This window comes from Emiliania huxleyi, assembly GCF_000372725.1.
Source record: "Emiliania huxleyi CCMP1516 unplaced genomic scaffold EMIHUscaffold_1, whole genome shotgun sequence".
NCBI lineage: Eukaryota > Haptophyta > Isochrysidales > Noelaerhabdaceae > Emiliania > Emiliania huxleyi.
In genome coordinates this window covers 2,058,861-2,082,125 of record NW_005202428.1, presented here as the reverse complement: position 1 = coordinate 2,082,125, position 23,265 = coordinate 2,058,861, and the positions used below count along the sequence as shown (strand labels likewise).

At 66.8% G+C, this 23,265-nt stretch overlaps 3 protein-coding genes across 3 annotated transcripts in view; all 3 read right to left on the bottom strand.

Moving 5' to 3' along the window:
- The window catches only part of EMIHUDRAFT_194548 (hypothetical protein), a gene marked incomplete at both ends in the record, with an annotated part of 673 nt that extends 375 nt beyond the window's left edge, over positions 1-298 (bottom strand). The window contains one exon of the mRNA XM_005794313.1: positions 119-298. Within this exon, the coding sequence (XP_005794370.1) occupies positions 119-298 (180 nt within the window). The remainder of the gene's footprint in view (positions 1-118) is intronic.
- Positions 299-10,513: 10,215 nt separating this feature from the next.
- Positions 10,514-16,632, bottom strand: EMIHUDRAFT_95131 (hypothetical protein; the record flags this gene model as incomplete). Its single annotated transcript, XM_005794312.1, has 7 exons — positions 10,514-12,714; positions 12,746-12,782; positions 12,884-13,284; positions 13,517-14,975; positions 15,128-15,420; positions 15,499-15,846; positions 16,038-16,632. The coding sequence occupies 7 exons, from the start codon at positions 16,630-16,632 to the stop codon at positions 10,514-10,516; spliced, it is 5,334 nt and encodes a 1,777-aa protein (XP_005794369.1).
- A 3,376-nt stretch (positions 16,633-20,008) lies between these two features.
- EMIHUDRAFT_194543 (hypothetical protein) lies at positions 20,009-21,786 on the bottom strand (the record flags this gene model as incomplete). The annotated part of the gene is made up of 7 exons (XM_005794311.1): positions 20,009-20,165; positions 20,341-20,393; positions 20,511-20,589; positions 20,777-20,853; positions 20,964-21,002; positions 21,071-21,223; positions 21,355-21,786. The coding sequence occupies 7 exons, from the start codon at positions 21,784-21,786 to the stop codon at positions 20,009-20,011; spliced, it is 990 nt and encodes a 329-aa protein (XP_005794368.1).
- Between the last annotated feature and the right edge of the window lie 1,479 nt (positions 21,787-23,265).

The following is a 23,265-nucleotide window of genomic DNA, read 5'->3' as shown; positions in this document are numbered from 1 at the left end:
CGCCACCACCGCGCGCGAACCGCTCCTCTACAAAGACGCGCCACCCACCGACGGCTCCCCCGAGGACACCTCCTCGGGTGATGACTCTTCCGACGACCCTCCGTCTGATGGGGACGACCATCTCGCAACTGCTCTTGCAGAGGAAGCCGCCAACCGTGCCCTCGAGCAGTCCCTCGACAAACTCGCGTCTCAGCCCCGCCGGCCACAGCCGCGCCGCGAGCGGCCTGCTCGAGGGGACCCTGGCCACTGTGGGATGGGGATCATTGCCCACACGCTCTCGCATTTCCGCCATCGCCATCGCCCTGTCTCAGAGGCCACCGCCTCCGAGCTCCCCGCCGGCCCTTCTCTCGCGCGGCTGCCACCGCCACCGCGCGAGGCGAATGCCTCCCAGCTCCTACCGACCGCAACCGGCCCGCCCTCCCGCCGCCGCCGCACCCAGATGCTGAAGCCTCTCGGGTGGCCCAGGAGGCCCGCACCGCCTCGCGCTCGCCCCCGCAGCGCCCCGACCCCTCCCTGTCGGGATCTGGCTCCGCGAGCGCGGCAGCCTCAAAGTCGCCATTATTGTCGTCGATGGGAGCTTGCCACCTCGATGAGCGCGAGGCAATCCGGTCAATGATGGAGTCGATCCAGCCGCCAGAGTGGTCGAGAGCCGGGTCGATTTGGCGGGCGACAGCAGCACTGCTCTGGCCACAGCGCCCGCGGCCGCGGGTACGTGGATTTGCAAGTGCCATTGAGAATCGCGTCGGTAGCTGGAAGGGACTCGGGCTCGGGGAGCGGGACGCTCTTGGGGTAGAACTCAGTCAGGTAGCCGCCGCGGACGGTGTAGTACTTGTTTTTGTCGCACGATGAGAAACCAGCTACGGGGCAGGTTGCGTTCGTTTGTCACTCGCCATGCGCGTCCTTGGCTGACCCTCCAAAACTCCCTCCCCGCCGTTCGCGGCTCGGCTTGCGTATGCGGATGGGAGCTTCGAGGACATGCAGGCGTCCCACCCCCTCCGGCCATCCCCCCGGCTCCCAAGCGCGCGGCCGCGACGCGCTGCGCACCCTCTTCCGCGCTGGACCCGCTCTCGGCATGGCCGTCGTCCGCCGAGATCACCTCCTCTTCGCGCCGCAGGTGCACAACCAAGGGCTGGCCACCTCCGTATCCATCATGGTGAAGCCAATGGGCCAAAAAGGGAGAGCGCTCCCCTCCCAGGTGGCCGGAGGGTACACCTCGGGTCGGCGTGCTGGGGGGGGCGCCGGTGCGCAAGCCCACTTTCCGGGCGACCCCGAGGGGGAGGAGGCCGGGCGAGTGGCAGCAACTCACTGTTAGTGTCCCGGGCCGCTGCGGCGCCGTTTATACGGCCCCTCGTGATGTCTTTCCGATTTTGCATTGTGAGCCGTCCTCTGGCCAGCCGAGGGGCACCAGAACGGCATGTGTACTGGTGCTGGCTGCGGGTGCGGAACGGGCTTTTTTTAACTCGCAACCAACTATACTATACAAGGACACCCTCGGGGGGGACACTCGGCGCATGTGCGTCACGTCAGGGTGGAGTTGGCAGTGGCCGAGCGTCGTCTCCCAATCGACTCGCAGCGCGGAGTCGAGGGGTGAAGCGCGTCGCGCTGCGACACTCGAGAGCCGGCGGGATAGCCGTGGGGCGCGGCCGACTTTGATGTCCTCGAAGGTCCGGTGCTCATTCGTCCTCTGAGACCCACGCGGACAGGAAAGGGGCGAGAACGCGGCCATTCTCCATTGACAATCTAACGCAACCTTGAGCTAGCCTGTTCCACACAGTGCGCGCGCGGCGCGCTTCTCGCACACCTCCTTCCAGTCCGAGAGGGCGGACTCGTAGGTGGCGATAGCTGCGGCGATGGCGGGGTACTTGGACGCACCTCCCTCATCGTGGGCGAAGTCGGGGTTGTGGGCGACGAGGGTGCGCCAGTTCTTGAGGAGCGACATGGAGAAGTCGCTGTCGGCGCGCGAGAAGGCGGTGTCGATGTTGCACCCGCCCATCTCGGTCGGCAGCTGCGCCTGGAGCCACGCGAGGTCGCGGAGCGCCTGGGGCGAGGCGTCGGCGCGAGCAATGCTCTCAAAGGACTTGCGGATGCGGTTGTGCGCAAACTCGAGAGCGTCGCACGCGACATTGGGCGGCGTGATGCCGGCAATGTACTTGGTCTTTGCGCAGGCAATCCGTTGGACGAGGTTGAGGCGGAGCTGCGAGGTGTTCGTGACGCAGTCAGTGTCGACGATCGTGTCGATGACGTCGAGCGGCGCGAGCTTCTTCCTGAGGTGTTGTTGGATGTTGGTTGAGATGATGTTTTTGTGAGACAGATGAAGAAAGTGTGAAGGGAATGTGTTGTGTGTGTGGTGCTGTGGTGTCGTGGTTGGAGGGAGGAGTTGGAGATATGTGAAAGGTGGTTGTGTTTGGAGGTGGAGGTGGAGGTAGTGGGGGAGGAGGGGGAGGAGGAGGTGATTATTGGGATGTGAGGAGGGGTGACAGAGTTGTAGGTAGAAAAGTAGAGTAGAGTAGAGTGCTGAGAGTGCTGCAGAGATCTGGAGTCAGACCCCTTCGGACGTCATCCAGCGTGCGACGCGGCCACTGATGGAGACACAACGCTCAACGGCAGCGACCGACGCAGCAGCAACAGCGGAGTCGCAGGGCCAGGCCGGTGGGTCGCCGCGACCGTCCCCCAGAATGCCTCGGATCGTGCTCGTTCGGAGGACAGGCGGGGACCCGGCGCCGGATCGCATACCCCTCGCTCCGGCAACCGGATGGGCCGGAATTGGGCCACCGCGCATATCCGGTCCACAGCCGGACATCACACTCAGCAGCGACGGGAAGACACGGGGATCTCCAGGTGGCACGGCCGGATTCGGAGCACGCCGAGGTCTCTAGATAGCCTGCCGAACCCGCAAGCTAGACCTCGGCTGCACCTCGGATGCACCTCAGCCGTCGACTAGGCCGCACCTCGGCACCACCTCGCGGCTGCACCTCGGCTGCACCTCGGCTGTACCTCGGCTGCACCTCGGCTGCACCTCGGCCGCACCTCGGCTAAACCTCGGCTAAACCTAGGCTAAACCTCGGCTGCACCTCCGCAGCTGCTCCGCTCTCTCGCGGCCAAGCGTGGCGACAGACGCCGCATAGCGCGTGGACAGCGTCTCGGCGGGCTGCATGTCGCGGCTCTGGACCGCGTCGACATGGCCAGCGTTGGCCGAGCAGTTGATGTCAGCCAGGGCAGCCTGAGCTGCAAGCTGCGCTGCCGGCTCGAGCTGCCGCAGTCGGCGACGAGGCAAAAGATGTCATCAGCGGCGAGGGTGAGAGGGTTGAGCGTGTCGGCGTGCAGACGGCCGTCGGTGCTGCCGTCTGCGCCGCCGTGGTTGCAGCCCTCTCCGCCGCCGCCGCCACCGCCACCGCTCCCGGCCGCGTCGCCGCGTCCGCGTCCTCCTCGTGCTCCACGTCCTCCTCACCCTCCTCAACGAGCGCGGCGTCAATCACCAGCGGGCTGTGCCTTCCGCTGCCCGGAGAGGCCTTGGGTAAGCCGCCAGGCGCTGAGCTGCTGCGGTGATAGCAGCCCCTGGGCAGCTTCTTGCAGTTGCAGGTTGGGGGTGCACTCGTAGAGGGCTTGAGCGGCCGCGGCGCGTGCAGCAACGCCTGCGGGTGGGCGGCTTGCGCTGGAACCTTCCCTCCGCCATCGCGTAGTCGGCCCGCGGCGTTGCGCGCGTCGACTTCCTCCTCCCCTCCCCTCCATCGGCTGCTTCCACCGGGCGGAGAGCACAGTCGCGAGTCATCTCCGTCCCCGGTGTGACGGTACGGGGGCGAAGTAAGCGGGGTGATGGCGCCGATGAATGAGGGGCAACCAAAACGGCGGGCGAGTAAGTAACCGGACGCGTTGAAGAATTTTACAATAAAACTCCCTCGCACGACACTGGGCACGGGACTGACGCGCGTTGAAGAATTTCGACCTACGTACATTCCCGGCCGGAGGAGAACTGCGACATTTTAGTTTGTTTTTTACATCGGAACATAGGTAGGTAGGGGCGGGCCAACATTGCCCCGCGACGGCTCGAACGCTCTTTTCTTTTCCTGGCACAAAACATATATGTCATACCGGTGCGCGATCGCCGCTCCGCTGCCAGACACGCCGCCGCCCGCCCGCCTCCTCGACCTCCCCAGGGAGCTCCTCGTGCGCGTCCTCTCTCGCTGCGAGGGCCCCGTCGACATCGCTCGCGTCGCGGCCGTCTCGCTTCTCTTCCACGCCTCGCTCGCGGAAGAAGGCATCCGCTTGTGGGCGCAAGAGCGCGGCTTCGAGCTGCCGGCGCAGCCCGTTAGCGAGGGCTGCCCCGTACGGTGGGCGTGCTTTATGGCGCTGCTACGCGAGGCCAACCCGCCGGCGAGGGCGGCGGCAGGCCAGTATCACAGCGTCTTCATCGTCGGCGAGGGGCGGCTCTCGTCGTGCGGCAACGCGCCGTCCTACCTCCCAGGACTGCTCGGGCACGGCGAGCTCGCGACGCAGCTCAACACGCCGACGCGCCTCCCCTCGGCGCTGGGTGGCGAGCGCGCCGTGAGCGTGTCGGCTGGAGTTTACCACAGCCTCGCCCTCACCGCTGACGGAGCCGTCTGGAGCTGGGGCTGTGGTGGAAACCGTGGCAAGCTGGGCCACGGCGACGAGCAGGGCCAGCTACTGCCCAAGAAGATCGAGGCCTTTGCCAGCCAGCGCGTCGTCGCTGTCTCGGCTGGAGAGTGCCACAGCCTCGCCCTAACCGCCAACGGAGACGTTTGGAGCTGGGGCTGTGGATACTTTGGCGTGCCCGGCCATGGCGACGAGCAGAACCAGCTGCTGCCGAAGAAGATCGAGGCCTTCGCTGGCCAGCGCATCCTCGCTGTGTCGGCTGCGGCCTGCCATAGCATCGCTGTCACCGCCGACGGCGCCGTCTGGAGCTGGGGCAATGGAGGCTTTGGCAAGCTGGGCCACGGCGACGCGCAGAAGCAGCTGCTGCCCAAGAAGGTCGAGGCGTTGGCTGACCAGCGCGTCATCGCTGTGTCGGCTGGGGGCGCGCACAACCTCGCCATCACCGCCGACGGCGCCGTCTGGAGCTGGGGCATGGGAGCCTCTGGCCGGTTGGGCCACGGCGACGAGCAGCGCCAGCTACTGCCGAAGAAGATCGAGGCGCTGGCTGGCCGGCGCGTCGTCGCTGTATCGGCTGGAGGCAACGACAGCATCGCCCTCACCGCTGGCGGCGCCGTCTGGAGCTGGGGCCATGGAGAATACGGCCAGCTGGGCCACGGCGAAGAGCAGCACCAGCTGCTGCCCAAGAAGGTCGAGGCCTTGACTGGCCAGCGCGTCGTCGCTGTGTCGGCAGGAAGCGACCACAGCCTCGCCCTCTCCGCCGACGGCGCCGTCTTCTCGTGGGGCGGTGTGGGGAGGCCGTCGTGGGGCGGCGGCGGCGGCTGCCTAGGCCACGGAGAGGACCTGTCGAACCAGCAGCTGCCCAAGAAGATCGAGGTGTGGTCGCCGGGGCAGTGAGGTGTCGGGGGGCTCTGACCGGCTGGCCGGGCTCAACTGCACTAGAGGTGCTTGTGTGTGTGCTTGTGTGTGTGTATGTGTGTGTGTGTGTGTGTGTGTGTGTGTGTGTGTGAGAGAGAGAGAGAGAGAGAGAGAGAGAGAGAGAGCTGTGTGAGTGTGAGTGCAGGGTATGACCCGGCCTTGAACGCGTGGGAGGCGGTGGCGCCGATGGCGACGGCTCGGGAGTGTGTTCTCTCGCAGTGTCGATGTAGCGTACAGTAGGAGTTTAGCGCGTACTCTCCTTTTTACATACATAGTCAGTCTGAGCACAGTCGTCAAGGGCACAGTAGCTTCACTCGCGGCCCCAAGGGCACACAGTCACTCAGCTCTAATTATGCGCATGCAAATGGGCGTGGAAGCGCGGAGCCCGGGGCGGCACTTGAACTCGCCGCTTTCCTCGCACACTTCGGCTCGCTCTCGCACCTCGCAGTCGCACGAGAAAAAAGTTGAGGTTTAGGTGTTTTTACGGGACGCCCTTTTAATTGAACCTTCACATTCGAGAAAGGAGTAACCGTGGCATGGACGTGTGCGTCATGGAGGTATGTGCGTGTGCGTGCTAGGCGAGCACGGCCTCGGCTCCCTGTACGGCCGAGAGGAGCATCCTCGCAGTGAGCGCCGTCCCGTGCTTGGACAGCGCCGCGGGCGATGCGGCTTCGACGTCCCAGATGGTGCGGGGGTCGCCACGTCCAGGTCTCGGGGTGAGTCCCGGGTGAGACCCGCCCCCCCCCCCGTCCCGGGGCTACTGTGATAAGCACATAGATACCTGCTAACACACGGAACGAAAATCCGTCGCTGGACGGCCGAAAAGAAGCGTTGTGGGCGGCCCCGTTTTGCCGCGTGCGTCAGTGAAGGGCGTCCCGTGTGCTGGACGTTGTCGAAGAAGTCACCACCTTCACGCTGGCATTCAAGTGCGGCAAACGTGTGTCAAAAAGGAAGCAGCCAGAGCCGGCTGCGGATCGGGTCGAGGCAGCAGCAGACAAGCTCGTCCCTGTCCTAAAGACATACCGCAAGAACAGGGGTCTAGAGCGAGAGGAGCTGCCACGCGCTTGCTCGGCCATCCGTCATCTCAGCTCGGTCCAGTAGCGGCCACCGGCCGAAGCCTACTGTGTACCATTGCCGTTGCGATAGCACGCCTGGGAGGGATGTGGCCAGAGCAGTGCTGCTGTCGCCCGCCAAATCGACCCGGCTCTCAACCAAACTGGCAGCTGGATCGACATTGATCGGATTGCCTCGCGCTCATCAAGGTGGCAAGCTCACATCGAGGCGGCTCTAATGGCGACTTTGAGGCTGCCGCGCCCGCGGAGCCGGATCCCGACGCAGAGCCGCCTCTCAACGATGGCTCAGTTGACAGCACCCACACCGGCGAGAGCGTGCTCGGGGCGCTGAGCTGGGTGCGGGCAGCCGCCCCTAGCCGACGCGGAGTATTGGGGCCAGTACTCGGGGTCTGAGTCCGTCGCGCGGCTCGCGCCTCCTCCAGTGAGGTTGAACGTGTCTCGAGGTCGACGTGGTTTATCTTCCTCGTTTAGTATATGTGTATATTGTCGAACCCTCCGCCGGACACGTGCCAGACAGAGGCCCCGGGCAGCACCCCTCCCCACCTTTTCGACCCCCAACGTGCGCCGGCCCTCTGCCACACCGCTCCGTCCTGACTGTGACTCCGTCACCGTAGAGCAAGAGCGTTGGACCGATTGAGACTGAGTGTGCTGGGTGGTGCCACCGCGAGGCTGTGAGCCCACCTGAGGTTCCGAGCTATGAAAGTGTGGCTGAGTTGAACTCTCGTCAACCTCTCATGAGTTCGGCAGCACTGGGCCTGTGCATCCAACAGTGATCAAGCGCAGGGGGAAGGGGGACAACCCGCCGCCCTCAGTTGCATCCCACCGAAGTGGTCTGATGCGCCTGCCCCATCCTAAGACTGCCGGGAAGTCATCCCTTCTGCGGTGCGTGCGGAAGAGGATAGCATGTAGTAGTGTAGCCACTCGCTTCCTGCACCCTCGGCCTCACGAGCTGTTTTCTGTCGCCCCCCTCAATCAGAGCCGATTGTGCAATGCGGCAAATTTGAGTCACCAGCCATCGGCGTGTACCTTGGCAGGTGAAGAGAACTGCATCCGCACTGCACCCGCACCAGAGGCGCCTCAACCCGTGTCCGCCACTAACTCGGATTCCGAAGGCGAAGCAGCTCGGCCGTGAGCACCAGAGGGTTATGCTCTTATAACCAGTCGAGAATGCGGCCCCAAGAGCACGGTCGGCCCAATTGCCGCAGCTTCAATTGGCTATTGCGCATGCAAATGGGCGTAGAAACCGGGGCGGCTCGCTTGAACCGGCCGCCATCCTGCAAACTCGTGGTCGCTCAGAAAAAATAGAAGTTAATAGGAAACCCTCGCCCTTCCCCGCCAGGAACGGGAGCACAGTGAATGCGCCGAGCGGGGATTCTTCTTCGCCTCAGGGTGTGGGAGAGGACGACGTCTGGTTGGTAGACGTTGAAGCTGGCTGGCTGTGTATCGCGTAACACCAATCCTCGCTACCCACCGGGGAACGATATCGCAACGAGAACCGAAAAGAATTTTACAACAGACTCCCTCGCACGACACTGGGCACGGGACTGGCGCGCACTGGCACACTCACAGGTACAACACCGAAAAAGAAAATTTCTGTGCATCGGGCGCCAAGCAGCCACTCCGCTCTCTGGGCTCTGTCAGCCTCAACCGCTCCAGTGTCAGCCTCAATCGCTCCAGCCGAGAACCGCTCCAGCCGATGGCCAAGCGAGAGCGCGAGGAGCCGCGGTGGGGGACCCTCGTGCCCCACAACCCGCAGCAGTGCGAGGGCCCGGCCCCTCTCCACGGGCGCGTCGTCATTGTCGGCCGAGAGGGCGACGTGCGAGCGCCGTGCAACCCGCATCTCTCGAGGCAGCACATCCGGCTCGAGCGAGAGGACGGCAGGGTCTACGCGACGCATCTCTCGGCGGTAAACACAACCTGGCTCAACGGATCGAGGCTCGAGCAGAACCAGCGGACCCTCGTCGAGCCATGCGCGGGCAACGCGCCGCACCAGCTGGATGGCGAGGCGGACGACGCGCCTCTGATCTTCGTCAGCGTCGTGCACGCCCGCGCGGCGCGCGATTGCATCGAGGCCGAGCTGGTCGATGGCTGGTGCGGCTGGTCGCTCCGCCTCGAGCTAGCCAACGATTGTGGCAGTGCGGCGGCTGCTTCAACGATTGTGGCGGTGGCGCCGGAGGCGGTGGCGCCGGCGCCGGCGCCGGCGCCGGCGGTGGTCGTCGATGAGGAGCCGCGCACGCAGCTTGAGCGCGTGCTCGAGGGGGGACTGCTGTGCAGCCCCGAGTACATCTGCTCCCACGATGCTTCGATTGCTCCGATCCTCTTCATCTCCCTCGACAACTCTCTGGTGAGGCGGCACGTCGCTAGCGCGCCCGGGGCCTTCACCCGCAACTGGCTCAACACGGCGGTGGCGGCCAACCAAGAGTGTGAGCGTCGCCCGCCCACTACTCTCGCCCTCGCCTCTGTAGCCCACCGAGTCCCTCCTCTTCCTGCTCAGATGCCCCGCTCGAGGAGTGGTACTACCAAAAGTTGGCCGCGCTTGCGAGCGAGGGCTACCGCCTCGTCGTCATTGGCCAGCGCGTGCAGGCCATCAGCCTCTCGCCCCCCGCCTCTCCACCCCCGCCCCCTCTCTGTAATTCCACTGGCCCAAATGCAGGCGAACCACAACCCGAACAACGCCAAGGTGCGCTGCGCCGTGCAAATGATCGAGGCGGTCTCGGTCCGTGTTGCACAGCCGCTCGAGTACGTCCTCTCCATCTCGCGGGACGTCAGCAAGACGTCCAACCAGGTCGGCTTTTGGCGCGCGATTGAGGCCGCCGTCGGCCGGCCCGTCGGCGGCAAGGACAAGTACGCCGCCGGCGTCTGCCGGCGGTGGGACCCGAGCCTGCTGGGCCACGCGGCGCCGGCCACCGACATCGACCGGCGCTTTGTGGCGTTGCGCTTGGGTCTGACGCCGTTGACAAAGAGCCAGGTTATGGCTCTTTGATGGCGTGGGGGGGGGGGGGGGGGATCGGTGCCGGTGCGCGTGCGCGGGGCCATCCTTGGTCGGTGGACATTGCGTGTCCACCCGTACAGTCTGCGAGCAGGGTTCGTGGGAATGCAGGCGGGCGTCGCGGGCGCTACATAGCGGGCAGTGGGAGCGCCGCCTCCTCACCCACTGCCTGCTAGCCACTGTACTGTTAGTGTGTCGCCCTCTTCTGTTGCGACTTGGATGCATGTGGTACTATATTAGCATGTGTCGGATGCGGCGCGCGTCCTCTAAAAAGGAGTCCTTGGCCTGGCTTTTCTTTTCTTTCAGCCTTTTCCTCGAAAGGTCTGTCGGACGCGTTCTCTGGGACACGGGACCAAGCGCAGGCGCAACCTCCCTCGGGTGCTCACAGCCCGTTGTTCGCAACCGCTACTTCAGCCCTCGATCTCCGCTCGCCTCCATCGCCTCTCCGCTCGCCTCCACTCGCTTCTCCGCTCGCCTCCACTCGCTTCTCCGCTCGCCTCACCTCGCCTCCGTGCACGAGACGCAACCATCGGCGATCGCGCCTGGCCGCCAATCTCCACCACCTGCTGCTGAGATCCCAGCGCCTATCACTATCGCACCACTCCTCGCTGGTAGGTCCACGTTGAGCACTGGCCGTGGCTTACACGCCAGTGCTCGACGGCTGCGAGAGTCTTGGGCGAGTCGCTCGGCGTGTGTCAAGGGGACCTCTCAGTGGCTGTTGAAGCTCAATAACTGCATGATGCGCGTCTCACGCCCTCGTATTGTCGGCTCACGACCTTGCACTGTCGACTCCTCTTCCACACGCCCTGTTGCAGGACTCACTCCGCTCTAACTCTCTCACCGGGCCGCTTGGGGCTTGGCTATCCTTTGTGCACCAAGGAGACACACTTTTGCCTGTACACATGCCTCCCTACTCACACTCAAATCACATACACAAGCATTCGTCTTCAGGCCAGTACACCGCCAGGAACTGATCGAAGTCAGCGTCACGGACATCGCTCACATCGCTCTTTGCGCTCTGCTCACTCGCGTGCTTCCGGGCAAAGGTGCCATGCTCGAGCCCCTCGACGCCAAGCTGGAGGAGCGCCTGCTGGAGGTCGCCGCCAAAGTCGGCGCCGTGCTCGCGGCGCAGCACCACGGTGCGCACGCGCCGCGCGTGCCGGCGCGCCGCGTCCAGGTAATGCTGCTGCGGCCGCAGCAACGCCCACGTGCCTGCCTCAGCCTTGTGTCGCACCAGCGCGTCGAGCAGTGCAGCAGGCGAGACAAAGGAGGCCGCGCCGCCGAGCGCCTCGACCATCCACGCCCAACTCAGCTTCGCCCTCACCGACCACAATTTGGTCAGGGCGCTGCGAGCGCGCTGCAGCGGCGGCGTGAGCAACACGACGGCGGACCAGTCCGCGGGCACTTCCGACCCGTGCATCCGCTCCGGCGCGTCGAATGGCGCGACGACCCACTCATCTCGCCCATAGAGCGCAGAGAGCACGGAGATTGTGCCCGTGCGGCCCGGCGAGAGGATGGCGACGCGCGCGGCGTAGTGCGACGCGACGCACTGAGGCGCGACGTGGTAGCCGAGTGCCGTGAGAGAGGAGAAGGAGATGCGGGCGGCGCCGACAACGCCCGTCGGCTGCGCGCTGCGCGAGGCGTTGGACACCGAGATCAGCGCGTTGTAGTAGTCGGACTTGTAGCGCAATCTCGGCTCCATCACGTCGCAGAGCCACCGCCTCGCAGGCGGCTCATCGACGACGGGGGGAAGGGAGTCGAGGAGCGAGCTGCGCAACATCCTAACTCCCTCCTCGGAGCACAGCAGCGAGGCGCCGCCGGCCGCCATCCAGCGGGCGGCGTCGTCGGCAGTGCTCTCCGCGGAGAGGCGGGCCTCGGCCTCTTCGACGGACGGCAGCGGCGCGCCCCGCGCGCGGGCCAGCACCAGCGCGTGCGCGGCGGAGCAGCAGCCCCGCAGCTCGCGGGTGAGGCGGCCATGCGAGTAGTTGCCGGTGCGCGAGAACCCGGCGCCCATCGCCCCACGCCCGAGACCCGTCCCGCGCATGAGGTGGCGCTGCTCGTCGTGGAACGTCCTCTCGGCCCATCCGACGGCGGCATGGTTGCCGTGGGAGAAAAGGAGCGCGAGCTGTACATGCTCGAAGGCTTCGGCGGGCGACAAGTCGAGGGAGTCGCGGCTGCCGACGCACACGCCGGCGCGGCGCAGCACCGTCGCCCACTCCTCCCCTCCGTAACAGAAGAGGCGCAGCGCCTCATTCCCCCCGGCGTTGCCCTGGAAGCGCCGCAGGTAATCGCTGGTCGCGAACACCCGCTCGATCCCTCCGTACTCCTTCCAGCGCTCGATGGCCGTCTGACTCGCCTCCATCGCGCCGAGGCGGAGAAGGTTCTCGTGCAACAGGCTGAGGCCCTTCCCCGGCGGCCCGTGCGGCGCGAGCTGCTCGAGCACGGCCGCGTGCAGCGCGGCCGCGGGCTGATTGACGGCCGCGCGCACGCTGTCCTCGACATCGACGTCGGACCAGCCCTCGGCTGCCGCGGGGGGCGGCGGCCCTGCTACTCGAACTGCATCCCAGAGCGCCTCACGGAGGGCGCGCGAGATGCGTGTGCCGGGGTCGAGCGCGCGCATAGAGGCTGCCACCGCAGCTGCAGCGTCCGAGACAGCCCCAGCCGCCGCGGCGTCGAGCCCCGCCGCTAGCAAATCGCGAGCCTCTCGCTTGCTCAGGCTGCGCGCCACCCTGAGCGGCTCTCGCAGGTGCAGCTCGCACGCCCGCCTCCACACACCATCGCGCCGCTCGAGCTCGCCCTCGACGCGCCCGCGCAGGTCACCGCCGTCGCCGAGCGCGTCGACATCGAGCGCGAGGAGGGCCGCCAGCCCGGCGGCGGCCTCACGCCGCATCCCCGCAGCGACGGCGGCATCCTCCGCCGCACCGCCTCTCAGCAGGAGCAGCGCCACCGCCGCGTCGCACATCGCCCCCGCCGAGGCGGCGATGAGCGCGCCACGAGCAGATTCAAGGACCCGACGGTGGTCGAGAGGCGCATGCCGCCGCACGTCGGGCGTCGCGAGCGCCGCCAGCTGGCCGGCTGGCGTGGGCGCCTCGAGGGCGCGCCTCGCGAGCGTCTCCTCGGTGACGCCTACAGTGACACTCCCATCTAGCTCTCGCACTGCCGCGCCCTCTCGTCTCCTCGCCTCGGCCCGCCACCTAGATCGACGCCGCCGCAGTCAGAGACGTGTCACGTTATCACCGCCGCAATCGCGTCACGCTCCCACCTAGATGACGCAATCCTGTCACGCTCATCCCACCACGCTCGCCTCCCGCCGCCGCCCGCCGCCAGGCTCGCCTCCTCCTCCTCCTCCCGCCTCGCCGCCCGCGCCCTCCGCCCCCTCCCCGCTCGCCGCGAGCTGGGCCAGCGCGTCGTCCACCTCCATCGCCTCGGCGCCGCCCGCCTCCCGCCTCCCGCCGCACAGCCGGAGCATCTGCTCAAAAAAGTCGCGCTCGTTCTTCGCCGCGTCCCGCCTCGCTTTCGCGTCCGCAACCGCGAGCCCCTCCGCCGCCCTCGCGCTCGCTGACGCCGCCCGCTCCTCGACAGCCTCGGCGATGCGCAAGCGCTCCTCATCCGCGGCAAGCACGGCCTCGGCGGCCGCGATGGCGCAGGCCCACCAGCCGGCCCGCTCGGGCGTGAGGGGGGCGTCGACGTCGACGCCTGCGCGGGGCGGGCGGATCGGCCCCGTCGGTGTATCGGGCGGTGCCCCGTGCGAGCAGTCGGGCGGGGTGGGGGAACGGGAGGAGTGGCGGTGTTTGAGACATCTGTGTGCTTCCGAGAGAGCGTCTCTGTCTGTGTGCTGGCGCCGCCTCGCCTGCCACGAGCGGGCTCCGCCGCCGGCGCGGCCCCTTCCGCTTCAGACCGCCCCCGCCCCCGTCGCGCCCCCGCCCACCGCCGCCCGCCGCACGGTCCCGCCCGCGGCCACGCCCGCCCCGCACCGCCGCGCCAGCCGGCCGCCCCTCCGCCCCGCCCGGCACCGCCGTCGCCCGCGGGCGCACCGGGCCGTGCTCCCGGACGCCCCAGCGCCCGAACGTGCGCGCCCCTCCGCCCGCAGGTGTGGGCTCTTCGCCGAGGAGCGGCGAGGGCGTCGAGGCGCCGCCAAACGCGCCGGGAATATCCTCGACGCCCGGCGTGCCAGCCGGCCTCCCCTCCGCCTCTACTGCCGGCCGCCGCCCCTCCCCGCCCGACGCCTGCACCCGGCCCGGCGGCACCGCGCCTAGCCGAGGGACGGCCCCCCGCGGCGGCGCCTGGCTCGACTGGTACGCAAACTCGGCGATCACGTTCCGCTTGCGCTGCTGCTGCCCCTCGCCCGACCCCGCCCCGCCCGCCCGCCGCTGCTCTGGCTCCTCGGCCTCGCCTCGCCGCCCCTCTCCGCCGGGCGACGGCGCCCGGGCCGGTGTCGGCGGCGCTGCGACGAGCCGAGCGACGTGCTGTGGCGACGCCGCCTGCCTCGGCTGGAAGGTGAAGTCGGAGAAGTCCAGCCGCGCGCGCGGCTGCTGCCCCTCGCCCGACCCCGCCCCGCCCGCCCGCCGCTGCTCTGGCTCCTCGGCCTCGCCTCGCCGCCCCTCCCCGCCGGGCGGCGGCGCCCGGGCCAGTGTCGGCGGCGCTGCGACGAGCCGAGCGACGTGCTCTGGCGACGCCGCCTGCCTCGGCTGGAAGGTGAAGTCGGAGAAGTCCAGCTGCCCCTCGCCCGACCCCGCCCCGCCCGCCCGCCTCTGCTCCTGCTCCTCGGCCGCGCCTCCCCGCCCCTCTCCGCCGGGCGACGGCGCCCGGGCCGGTGTCGGCGGCGCTGCGACGAGCCGAGCGACGTGCTGTGGCGACGCCGCCTGCCTCGGCTGGAAGGCGAAGTCGGAGAAGTCCAGCTGCCCCTCGCCCGACCCCGCCCCGCCCGCCCGCCCCTGCTCCTGCTCCTCGGCCGCGCCTCCCCGCCCCTCCCCGCCGGGCGACGGCGCCCGGGCCGGATGCGACGGTGCTGCGTCGAGCCGAGCGACGTGCTCCGACGACTCCGCCGGGCTCGGCTGGAAGGACAGCGCCTGCCGCTTGCACGGCCCCCCCTCCCCCTCCCCCTCCTCCCCCTCCTCCTCCTCCCCCTCCTCCTCCTCCGCCTCCCCCTCCTCCTCCGCCCCCGCCGACGCACCAGACAGGCCGGCTCGCGCGCGGCGCAGCAGCGCGACGCGGCAGAGCCCCACCGCCGTGCCGCACGTGACCGCCGCGGCGTTCCTGCGCGTGTCGGCGATCGCCGTGACGGCGCTGCGGCACGCGCCCGCCAGGTCGAGGATGGCGGCGACGAGGGGCCGTGCGGCCTCGGGCTGCGGCGGGGCGGTGGCCTCGCCAGGCGAGCCGTCGCCCGTCTGCGCGTGGGCGCGGTGGGGTGCGGGTTGGAAGGACGGGGAGGGTGCGGCCCGGGGCGAGTGGGCGTGGGCGTGGGCGTGTGTGTGGGGGGGTGCGTGTGCGTCTCTCTCTAAAGTGTCGGGATGTCTACGGTCCAGACCCCGCCGCCGACCGCGATGTGGGCCAGGGCCTCGCCGCACTCGCCGCTCGTCAGCCCCTCCACCTCGCTGAGCAGCCTCGGCAAGACGCACGCCTCGAGCGCGAGCTCGCTGAAGTAGAGCGGCACCTCCAGCAGCGGCCGCAGCTGCGCGAGCCCCGGCCTGGCAATGCGTGCGAGCGCCGCCCTGACCGCGCCACGCGTCGCGAACTGCGTCCCCGGCGGGACGCGGCACAGCAGGGGCGCAAGCTCGGACGCGCACGTCGCGCGAGCCAGGTCGTCGGGCGTGGTTGCGGGCCCGACGGCGCCTGTGCCAAGAGAGGCGAGGGAGCACATGATGCGCTCAGACACGCGCGCGGCCCCACGGCGCGTTCGGGGGCGCACACCGGCGGGCATCAGCCGGCGCGTCTGGAGGAGGGCGAGCGGCGAGTCCGATGTGGCGCCGGCGAGCGAGTCGGCGTTGCTCAGGATGCGCTGCAGGCACACGAGCAGGCTCTTCTTGTCGGCCGCGTTTGGTGAGAGGCGCTTCCGCTCCTTTGGCCAGCCCGCCTCCCATCCGTACTCGAACGTGAGCCAGAGCTTCGACTCCGACGAGCAGACGGCGCCGCTCCCCGCACCCAGGCGAAAGAAGGCCGGGTTCTGGAAGGCTAGCATCCGGATCACGTTGTACGCGCCAGAGCTCCGCATCGGTCGGTCCCTCTCGCCCGCCCCTCCGCTCGAGCCGTCGGCCCCTCCTGCGACACGCGCGCGCGCGCCGCTCGCGCCGTCAGAGAGCAAAACGGATCCATGGCGCGGGCGTCGGGCGGGGCGGAGGGCCGCGCGCCGAGAAAGGCCGCGCCCTGCACGAGGGCCCCCACGCGCACGGCCGCGGCGCGGGCCTCCGAGCCCAGGGGCGACTTGATGTACGGCTCAAAGGCGGCGGGACTGCAGGTCGTAAACGAGAGCATGAGGTTGACGAGCAGCTGGTTCAGCCGCTCCGAGCTGCCCGTGAAGGGGAGGCGGTATGTGACGGCGCCCTCTCCCTTGGTCAGCGTCGCATTCTCGCTCTCCGCCATCACGCGCCGCAGCTCAGCGCAGATGGCTGTGCGCCGCGTCTCGGAGTCAGCCATTCCCTCTCCCGGCGGCGGGCGCTGCTCGAGAAGGTCGCGCCGCGGCTCGGAGCAGAGCCCGCCGTCGAGTGCCTCTCCCGCCGCCTGGCCGCCGAGCAGCCGTGGCGGGCCGTCGCTCGCGCCGCCGCGCGTCACGCCCTCGCCCTCATAGCCGACGGCGCCTTCGCGCGGCCACTGAAGTTGAGGCGTCGAGGACGGTGTCCGCCGCGCGCTCGCACTGCCCGCCGCCGCCGTGCTTCCCGCCACCGCCGAGTCGTCCCACGAGGGTGGCACGGCGGTCGGGCGGAGGGCGTCGTTGGGGCTGCTGCTTCCCTTGGAGCTTGTCGCCGCGTCGTCCTCGGCGGCGGCGGCAAGAGGCGCGGAGCCGTGCGCTGGACGCGCCGGATGTGCCGGCCGTGCCGGGCCGCCCATGCCGCGTGTAGGCACTTCCATGCGGACCTCGCGACGGCCCCGAGTCAGCGCGGACAGAGCCCGGAGATTTTTTTCTTCGGCCGCACACAGAATTGCTGGGATGGCGCCTCTCCCGCCACTTTCACAGATTACTCCACAGGGAGAGAGGGAAACACTGGGTGTCCACTCAGGCTCCGCGCTCACGTACATCTATCTAAATTGCCCGGTCGTGGGCCGCCTCCTTCTGACTGCCAGCCAGGCCGTCTCCAACCAAACCAGAGTTGTCTCGATTTTTTGAGAAAGACGGATGGCGGCCCAAGCCGACACGACCAACGCACGTTATACACGCACGGTGCACGCTCGAAACATTTTCTCAACAATCAAGCAATCGGCGCGGTGAGCCCTTCATCACAGCGACGCCGTGAAGCGAGACTGCGAGAGACGCACGGTTACATAGCAACGGACGGGCACCTTCGTCGACTCGCTCGCTCCGCTCGCGTTGCGCAGCTGGATCTGGCTGGCTACGCACCTCGCGGCTTGCACATGAGCGGCGACCACAGCAGGCGGCGCAAGAAGAAGCGGTCTCGGCATAACGAGCGGGCGGCGACAGCCCTACCCCAAGCAGAACCGCCGCCCACACCTCCGCCGGCGCCGTGGCGGTCCACACAGTTCCAACAACCTCTACCGCGCTGGACAACAGGAGACCGACGGCGGTATGTGACCACAAAGACAGCGAGCAACGGATCCGCCCGTCGAGCTCGGCCTTCATCCTCGGCGGCTGGCTGGCACTAGCCCCGCCAACGCCTGAGGCGTCTACGTAAATCGGCCCTCGCGCTCTGCTCGCCTTGGAGCACTCGCGAGACTCCAGTGAGGCACGCTGTGAGCTCCCGCGCCGTTTCAGCCTGGTTTGGCTCGGTTTTGACACCGAATCCTCCACTGTACGGGAATCACTGCCTCGGCAATTACCGCATCACTCCTCGCTGTAGGCCCGGTGCTACAGTTGAGCACTGGCCGCGGCAAGGTCGTGTGCCCTTGCGGTCTTTAGCGTCTTCAGCGCCTTCAGCGTCTGCTACTTGCAGGTGAAAGAGCCAGCTGTTGGCGGGCTCGCTCAGGTGTGACGCATGTTTTCCTCTTGTGGCCGTTTTCTCCCTTGCCGACACACGCAAGGATCGAGATTGTGGGAGATATATAATTTAATTGGTGAGGGGAGGGGGTGTGGGGGTATGGGGGAATGTGTGGGGTGAGGAGAAAGGGGGGAGGGGGGAGAGAGGGGGGGGAAGGAGTTGTGTGTGTGTGTGTGTTTGTATGTGTGTGTGTGTGTGTGTGTGTTTGTTTGTTTGTGTGTGAATTGTAATGTTGAGATGAGATCGAGGAGTTGATCGGAGCGTTGTAGAGGTTGCTGAAAACTGAAGTTCGCCCTCGGGTTAAGGGGTGGAGCAAGCTTCCTGGCGTTTCTGGCGAGCGTCCAGACGTCGCAGAGCATCCGGCGCAGGCGCGCAGCGACCCAAATTTTTGCTCACCGCACGGCCGTGCGAGCCGTCGGTCGGTGGTGATGGTCGGCGTCGGCGCGCGCCGACCAACGCGGCTGCGGTGGGCGTCATGTGGCGGGCGTCGTGTCTAGACATTGTCCGAATTTCGGCGTATTTCAGTTGTATTCGGCGGCTAGTGGACTGTGCTGTACAATCCGAGGGCGTTCCCATGGCCTCACGGGCCCAAGTGTTCATCCCAGCCCATGCAGCATGCTGTTACTGTTTGTTACTGTTGTTACTGTCGTTTAGCGGCCAGCAAGCAGAAAATGGCAAAAACTCCGGGTAAACCCCGAAAATCGTTTTCCCGGGTATTTTCGGGGTATTACCCGCACTGGACGCTGGAGATCGTCGTGGGTCACTGCCACAGGCCTTCCTTATTGTTGTTCAGCCGGCCTAACGTTAGCTACTGTTGTTGCATGTTGGGGAGCCCCACTGTTGTTCTGAGAGAGATTTTAGAAAACCAACCAGAAATCTCTTGTTCTGTTGTTACTGTTAAAAAAAGTAACTGTGGGCGGGCGTCGAGTCCGTGTCGAGTCCGTGTCGAGTGTTTACTAGCTCCGAGTAGAGGGGGCGTTCTGCTGCTAGGGGAAACCTGGAGCGCGGAGCTAACCCTCGGAGACCCGTGTTTACTTTAAGGCCCTTGCCCTGCGAACGCGCACCCCCGGGGCTAGGGCTCTCTAGCCCGTAACCCGATACCGATCATCCGGCCCGCTGGATGCGCTTCTCAGCTCACCGGCCCTGGATGTGAGGTTGCCGACTGCACTCCAAGTGCTCCAATACAGGGTTCGCGAGGGGGGTCGCCGAGGCGCCCAGCGCGCGCGGGGAAGCTCGCAGGGCGTTGGGGTAGCTATGCCTCACGTGCAGCGCCGACGGTCGGGGTCGGCGGAGCACGCCAGCGGCAGGAGAGCGCCTGGGTCCCAGTGGGACCCGGGTCCCAATATTCGTTCCGGTCCCATTCGGGTCCCATTTGCGAGTGAAATGTCACAGTACCAGTTGCAAAATGTCACACACATGTGGGCCAAATGTCACGGGACGTACGCGGGGGCAAGCAAGGGGATTGAGGACTGGCGATTCACATGGAGGTCCCCACCGCGGCGGACGCCGCGTGAAGGGTGGCGTCGTGGGCAGCAAAAGCGAGGCGAGCGCGCGACAGAAGCGTGCGCAGTGTGGTGCTGCGGCGTAACACTAGCAACACTGTTCAGCTCCCAACGTTAAACAGCTCAAAACTAGACAGAACGGCCCCAAATCGGCCCCGGAACCGACTCGGGGCCCGTCTGCGCCGCACCCAGCTCCGCCGGGAGGGGCGCGCGCCGTTCCCCGCGGCTCGGGCGGGCCACGCAGACGCGGCGGGAGAGCTTCCCGTGCCCTGTGAGTGCCGTCACACCGCCTCAAATAGGTCCCAAAGTGGGGTTTGGCTTTGCGGTTTGCCTCTTATTAGACGGTGCTCTCGGGGCCGCGCGCTAGCCGGGTAGTTGTTTTTTGACGACAATTATTGACCGAAAAGTCAGTTTGCGATCAGATTTTCTTCACCGGAATCAAAGGCACGTACTAAACTCTCTATGTACAGGTGTCGACCGCAACGCGGGTGTCGCAACACAACGCACGCTGGCCAGCGGGAAATCTCGAGGGGGGGGGCAGATACACGGCATCGAACGGCACGCGCGGGGATCGTCACTCAACTGTACACCCGAAGTGTGTTTGATTGCTGATTGGGTCGCGCGCGCGGACCGTCCTGGGGGCTGCGAGAGCTGAGCCGCGTCCCGCGAGCAAAGTCTACCTAACGAGCCGGGTGCGACGCACGGCGGCAACGCAGCACCCCTCCACCTGCTTCGAGCTCGCGCAGCTCGCCGCTCCGTCCTCCACGCCCTTCACTCGACCTTGGCGCGCGCCGGCGGGCCACTATGGCGCGCGGACGCCTCGCCGGGCGCCTCGTCCTCGAGCAAGAGGCTCCCTCTGGCGGCGACCCACTCGGCGCCCATCCGGCCCTTGTTGCGCTCGAAGAGGTCGCGCAGGTCGCAGACGTACCTACGGAGAGGTGGACTACGGCGAGGTGGAGGAGAGCTTCTCCACACGCGCGCACACGCAGTGGTGGGGCGAGGGCAGGGCAAGGCAGTTCCTCGCGCATCTCCTCACCCAAACACAAGCAGGAGCTGGCGCCGCATTCCCAGCACCGCCCCCCGCCGCCTCTCTCCAAACGCACCTTGCGTGCAGCGCGTCCACCTCGTCGTCCGTCGGCGACTCCGTTCGCGGCACCTATCGACGCAGGGGCAACGAGTGCGCGAACGCGGCCGAGCACAGCTGATACGTACCCTCGAGCGCTTGTCCGAATTCACGGTGTCTGTGTGTCCACATCTGGGGCCCCCGCCGCACCTCGATTGGCGCGCCGAGCACGATCACCAGCTTCCCCCGCACGGGGAGGGGCGAGAAGGGGACGCCCCACCGGCCGGACCTGCAGGACATGTCTAGCACCGCTTGCTAGCGCGACTAGGGCTGCTCACTCGCACTAGTTGCCGCTGTGCCGGCACACACTTGGCGCGCGGCTACACTGGTCGCCGCTGTGCTGGCGCACCAGCCGACGCAGCGTAGGATCTCGGGCATGTCTCGGGGAGATCTCGGGCAGATCTCGGGCAGCGCACCAGCCGACGAGCGAGGTGCGCAGCACGGAGGAGAGGCGTGCGGCGAGCGAGTGCGGCCCGAACCAGCGCGTGTAGATCTGAGGGCGGCGGGGAGGCGTTGAGGCGTCGTCTCGCGCCCACCTCGGCCCCATCTCGGCTGCGAGGCGCGGCGCGGCGCCTCGTTCGCCCCGAAGACGTACGACGGCACCAGGCTCGCTCCCGTCTGCAGCGCGACGCGGCAGAGCCCCTGAACACAGGAGCAGCCCGTGAAGAGATCCCGGCGAGGCGAGGGCGCGGCGTTGCGCGCCGAGGCACCTTTCGCTTGGAGAGGATGATTTGCTCGCAGTCGGTGCCGTAAAACATCTCGGCGATGCCGCCCGGCTGGAGCTGCACCGCGTTGTACGGCCAGGGCTGGCTCAGCGCCCGCCGCAGCGGCGCCGCACTCACCATGGTCATACCCCACCACACCTGCCAGGGATGGTGGGATGGACTCCTAGGAAGTGTCGTGGAAGTGTCGTGGAGGTGTCGGGGAGGTGTCGGGGGCGGGTGAGGGCGGTGGAGGCCATGATCCGGCGGAGCAGCGGCAGCATGAAGACGACGTCGGCGCCCGTGAAGAGCGGTTTCATGCCAAAGCGCTCGCGCAGCTCGTGCGCGTAGAGGCCGTACCCGGCGCCAAACAGACCGTGCGGGTGAGACACGATGAGGTGCGAGCGGTCTCTGCGGAAGTCGCCCTCAATCACGCACTCGGCGTCAAAGTACGACCGGATGCCCTCCGCGACGCGCGTGAGCTCGCACCACGCCACCCACGGTCGCCCCGGCCGCAGCGGCACCGCGTAGTCGACGAGCGCGAGCGCGAGCAGACCGCGCGAGACGGCGTCGCCCAGCCAGGCCGCGTAAGCCACCGCCGGGATGACAATCACGACAAAGTTGCAACCGAGGTAGAAGGCAAAGATGCCGATCATCTTGAGCTCGCTCCACCAGGCCGAGAGCCCAGACGGCCTGGTGAGCGACGCGGGCGGGCGGGAGCACATATGTGTGTACATTGTGAGTGTATGGTCGCTCGGCAGGAATCCACAGACGAATCCTCGAAAAAGAAAATATTTTCGCTGCGCATTCTGCCGACAACGAACTGTGTGGTGGCGGCGTGCCGTTCTCCCATCCCTCCATTGGTTTCTCTGTTTTCTTTCTTTCTTTCTTTACAACGAACCCCAAATGTCACAGTTCGACCAAAAGAAACCAAGCGCGCTTCTTAGCGCTGGGTTTCTTGCCTCGCTGTCGTGGGATCGTCTTGTCCTCCCCGACATGACATGACATGACAGAGTGTCGCTTGTAATGCGAGATCGTTGTGTAAGGAGTTTGGCCTCTGCCACACGTACGGCCGCTTCTGTCCGTCCATGCTGCCGTCGGCGCAGCGCATCCCGCCTATTGGCGACCTCTTCACGCAGCAGAGCACCTCTCCACTTAGGGGACCCCTAGGGTTCTGAGGGCCGGATTTTTTTAAGACCTTTTAAGAAACGAGGAGGTTTGAGGGCTTAACTTGCCATTTAAGAGATTGCAGGCACGGGGGGGCGCTCTTTTAACAGTTTAAGAAAATCGGCCTCGCCGGCATGCCGTCGCTGGGTTCCGCGCCGTTTTCTCCAATACTGCCGTTATTAGGCACAAACCCGCCTCTGAAGACACATCTGTAAGTCTGGTGCACTGGCAGGAGCCATACTCGCATAGGGGACGCGTGCTAGCTGACTGTAGCCCGCTTCCCGGCCTCCGGCGTGTCTACCGGGAGCCTCCCGGACCATCGACCTCGGGAGCTCTCCCGCACCGTTTAAGCGGGTTAAGACCGTTTAAGGAATTGGCGGCCCAGCAGCTCTTAAAACTTGCCCGGGCAAGTTTTAAGCCGTTTAAGCCGCAGGCGCCCCAGGGCCCACCCTTTTAAGCCTAGGGGTCCCCTAAGCCTCTCCAGTCCCGAAACAGGTCACGCTCGCTGCTGTCGGGGCCCACGAAGCGTGGATCGCGTGCCTGGCGGCGTGCGAGGAGATTGACAAAAACACGCCGCAGTCGGAGGCGATTAAGTCCAGGGAGGCGACTCGCTACATCTCGATCTCCCAGTTCGGCGCCGCTGGATGGCTCGACATGCGCCCTGATGGACTCCACCACACACGAAGATGGTGTCGGCGATGTTCCTGACGGCGATACAGCGCAGGCACGGGCTCTACTTGTCGGTGATTGCGCCCACATTCGTCGAGAAGGCCGCCGCGGGCGTGCACGTCACGGAGGGTGAGTACAAGGGCGACTCCCTCGCCAACTCCAACAAAGGCGGCCGCACCTCCAAGCACAATGGGGTGCTAAGGGCCGCCCAGAATATGCCATCCGGGCGCGCTCGGTTGGCAGCATCATCCTCGGGCACAAGGAAAAGCCCGAGGTGACGCGGCACCTCAACGACACGTCCGTGACTGACATCTGCGAGCTCGGCGGGGGGTGACTTTGCCACGATGGTCGATGCGGGGCGTGCATTA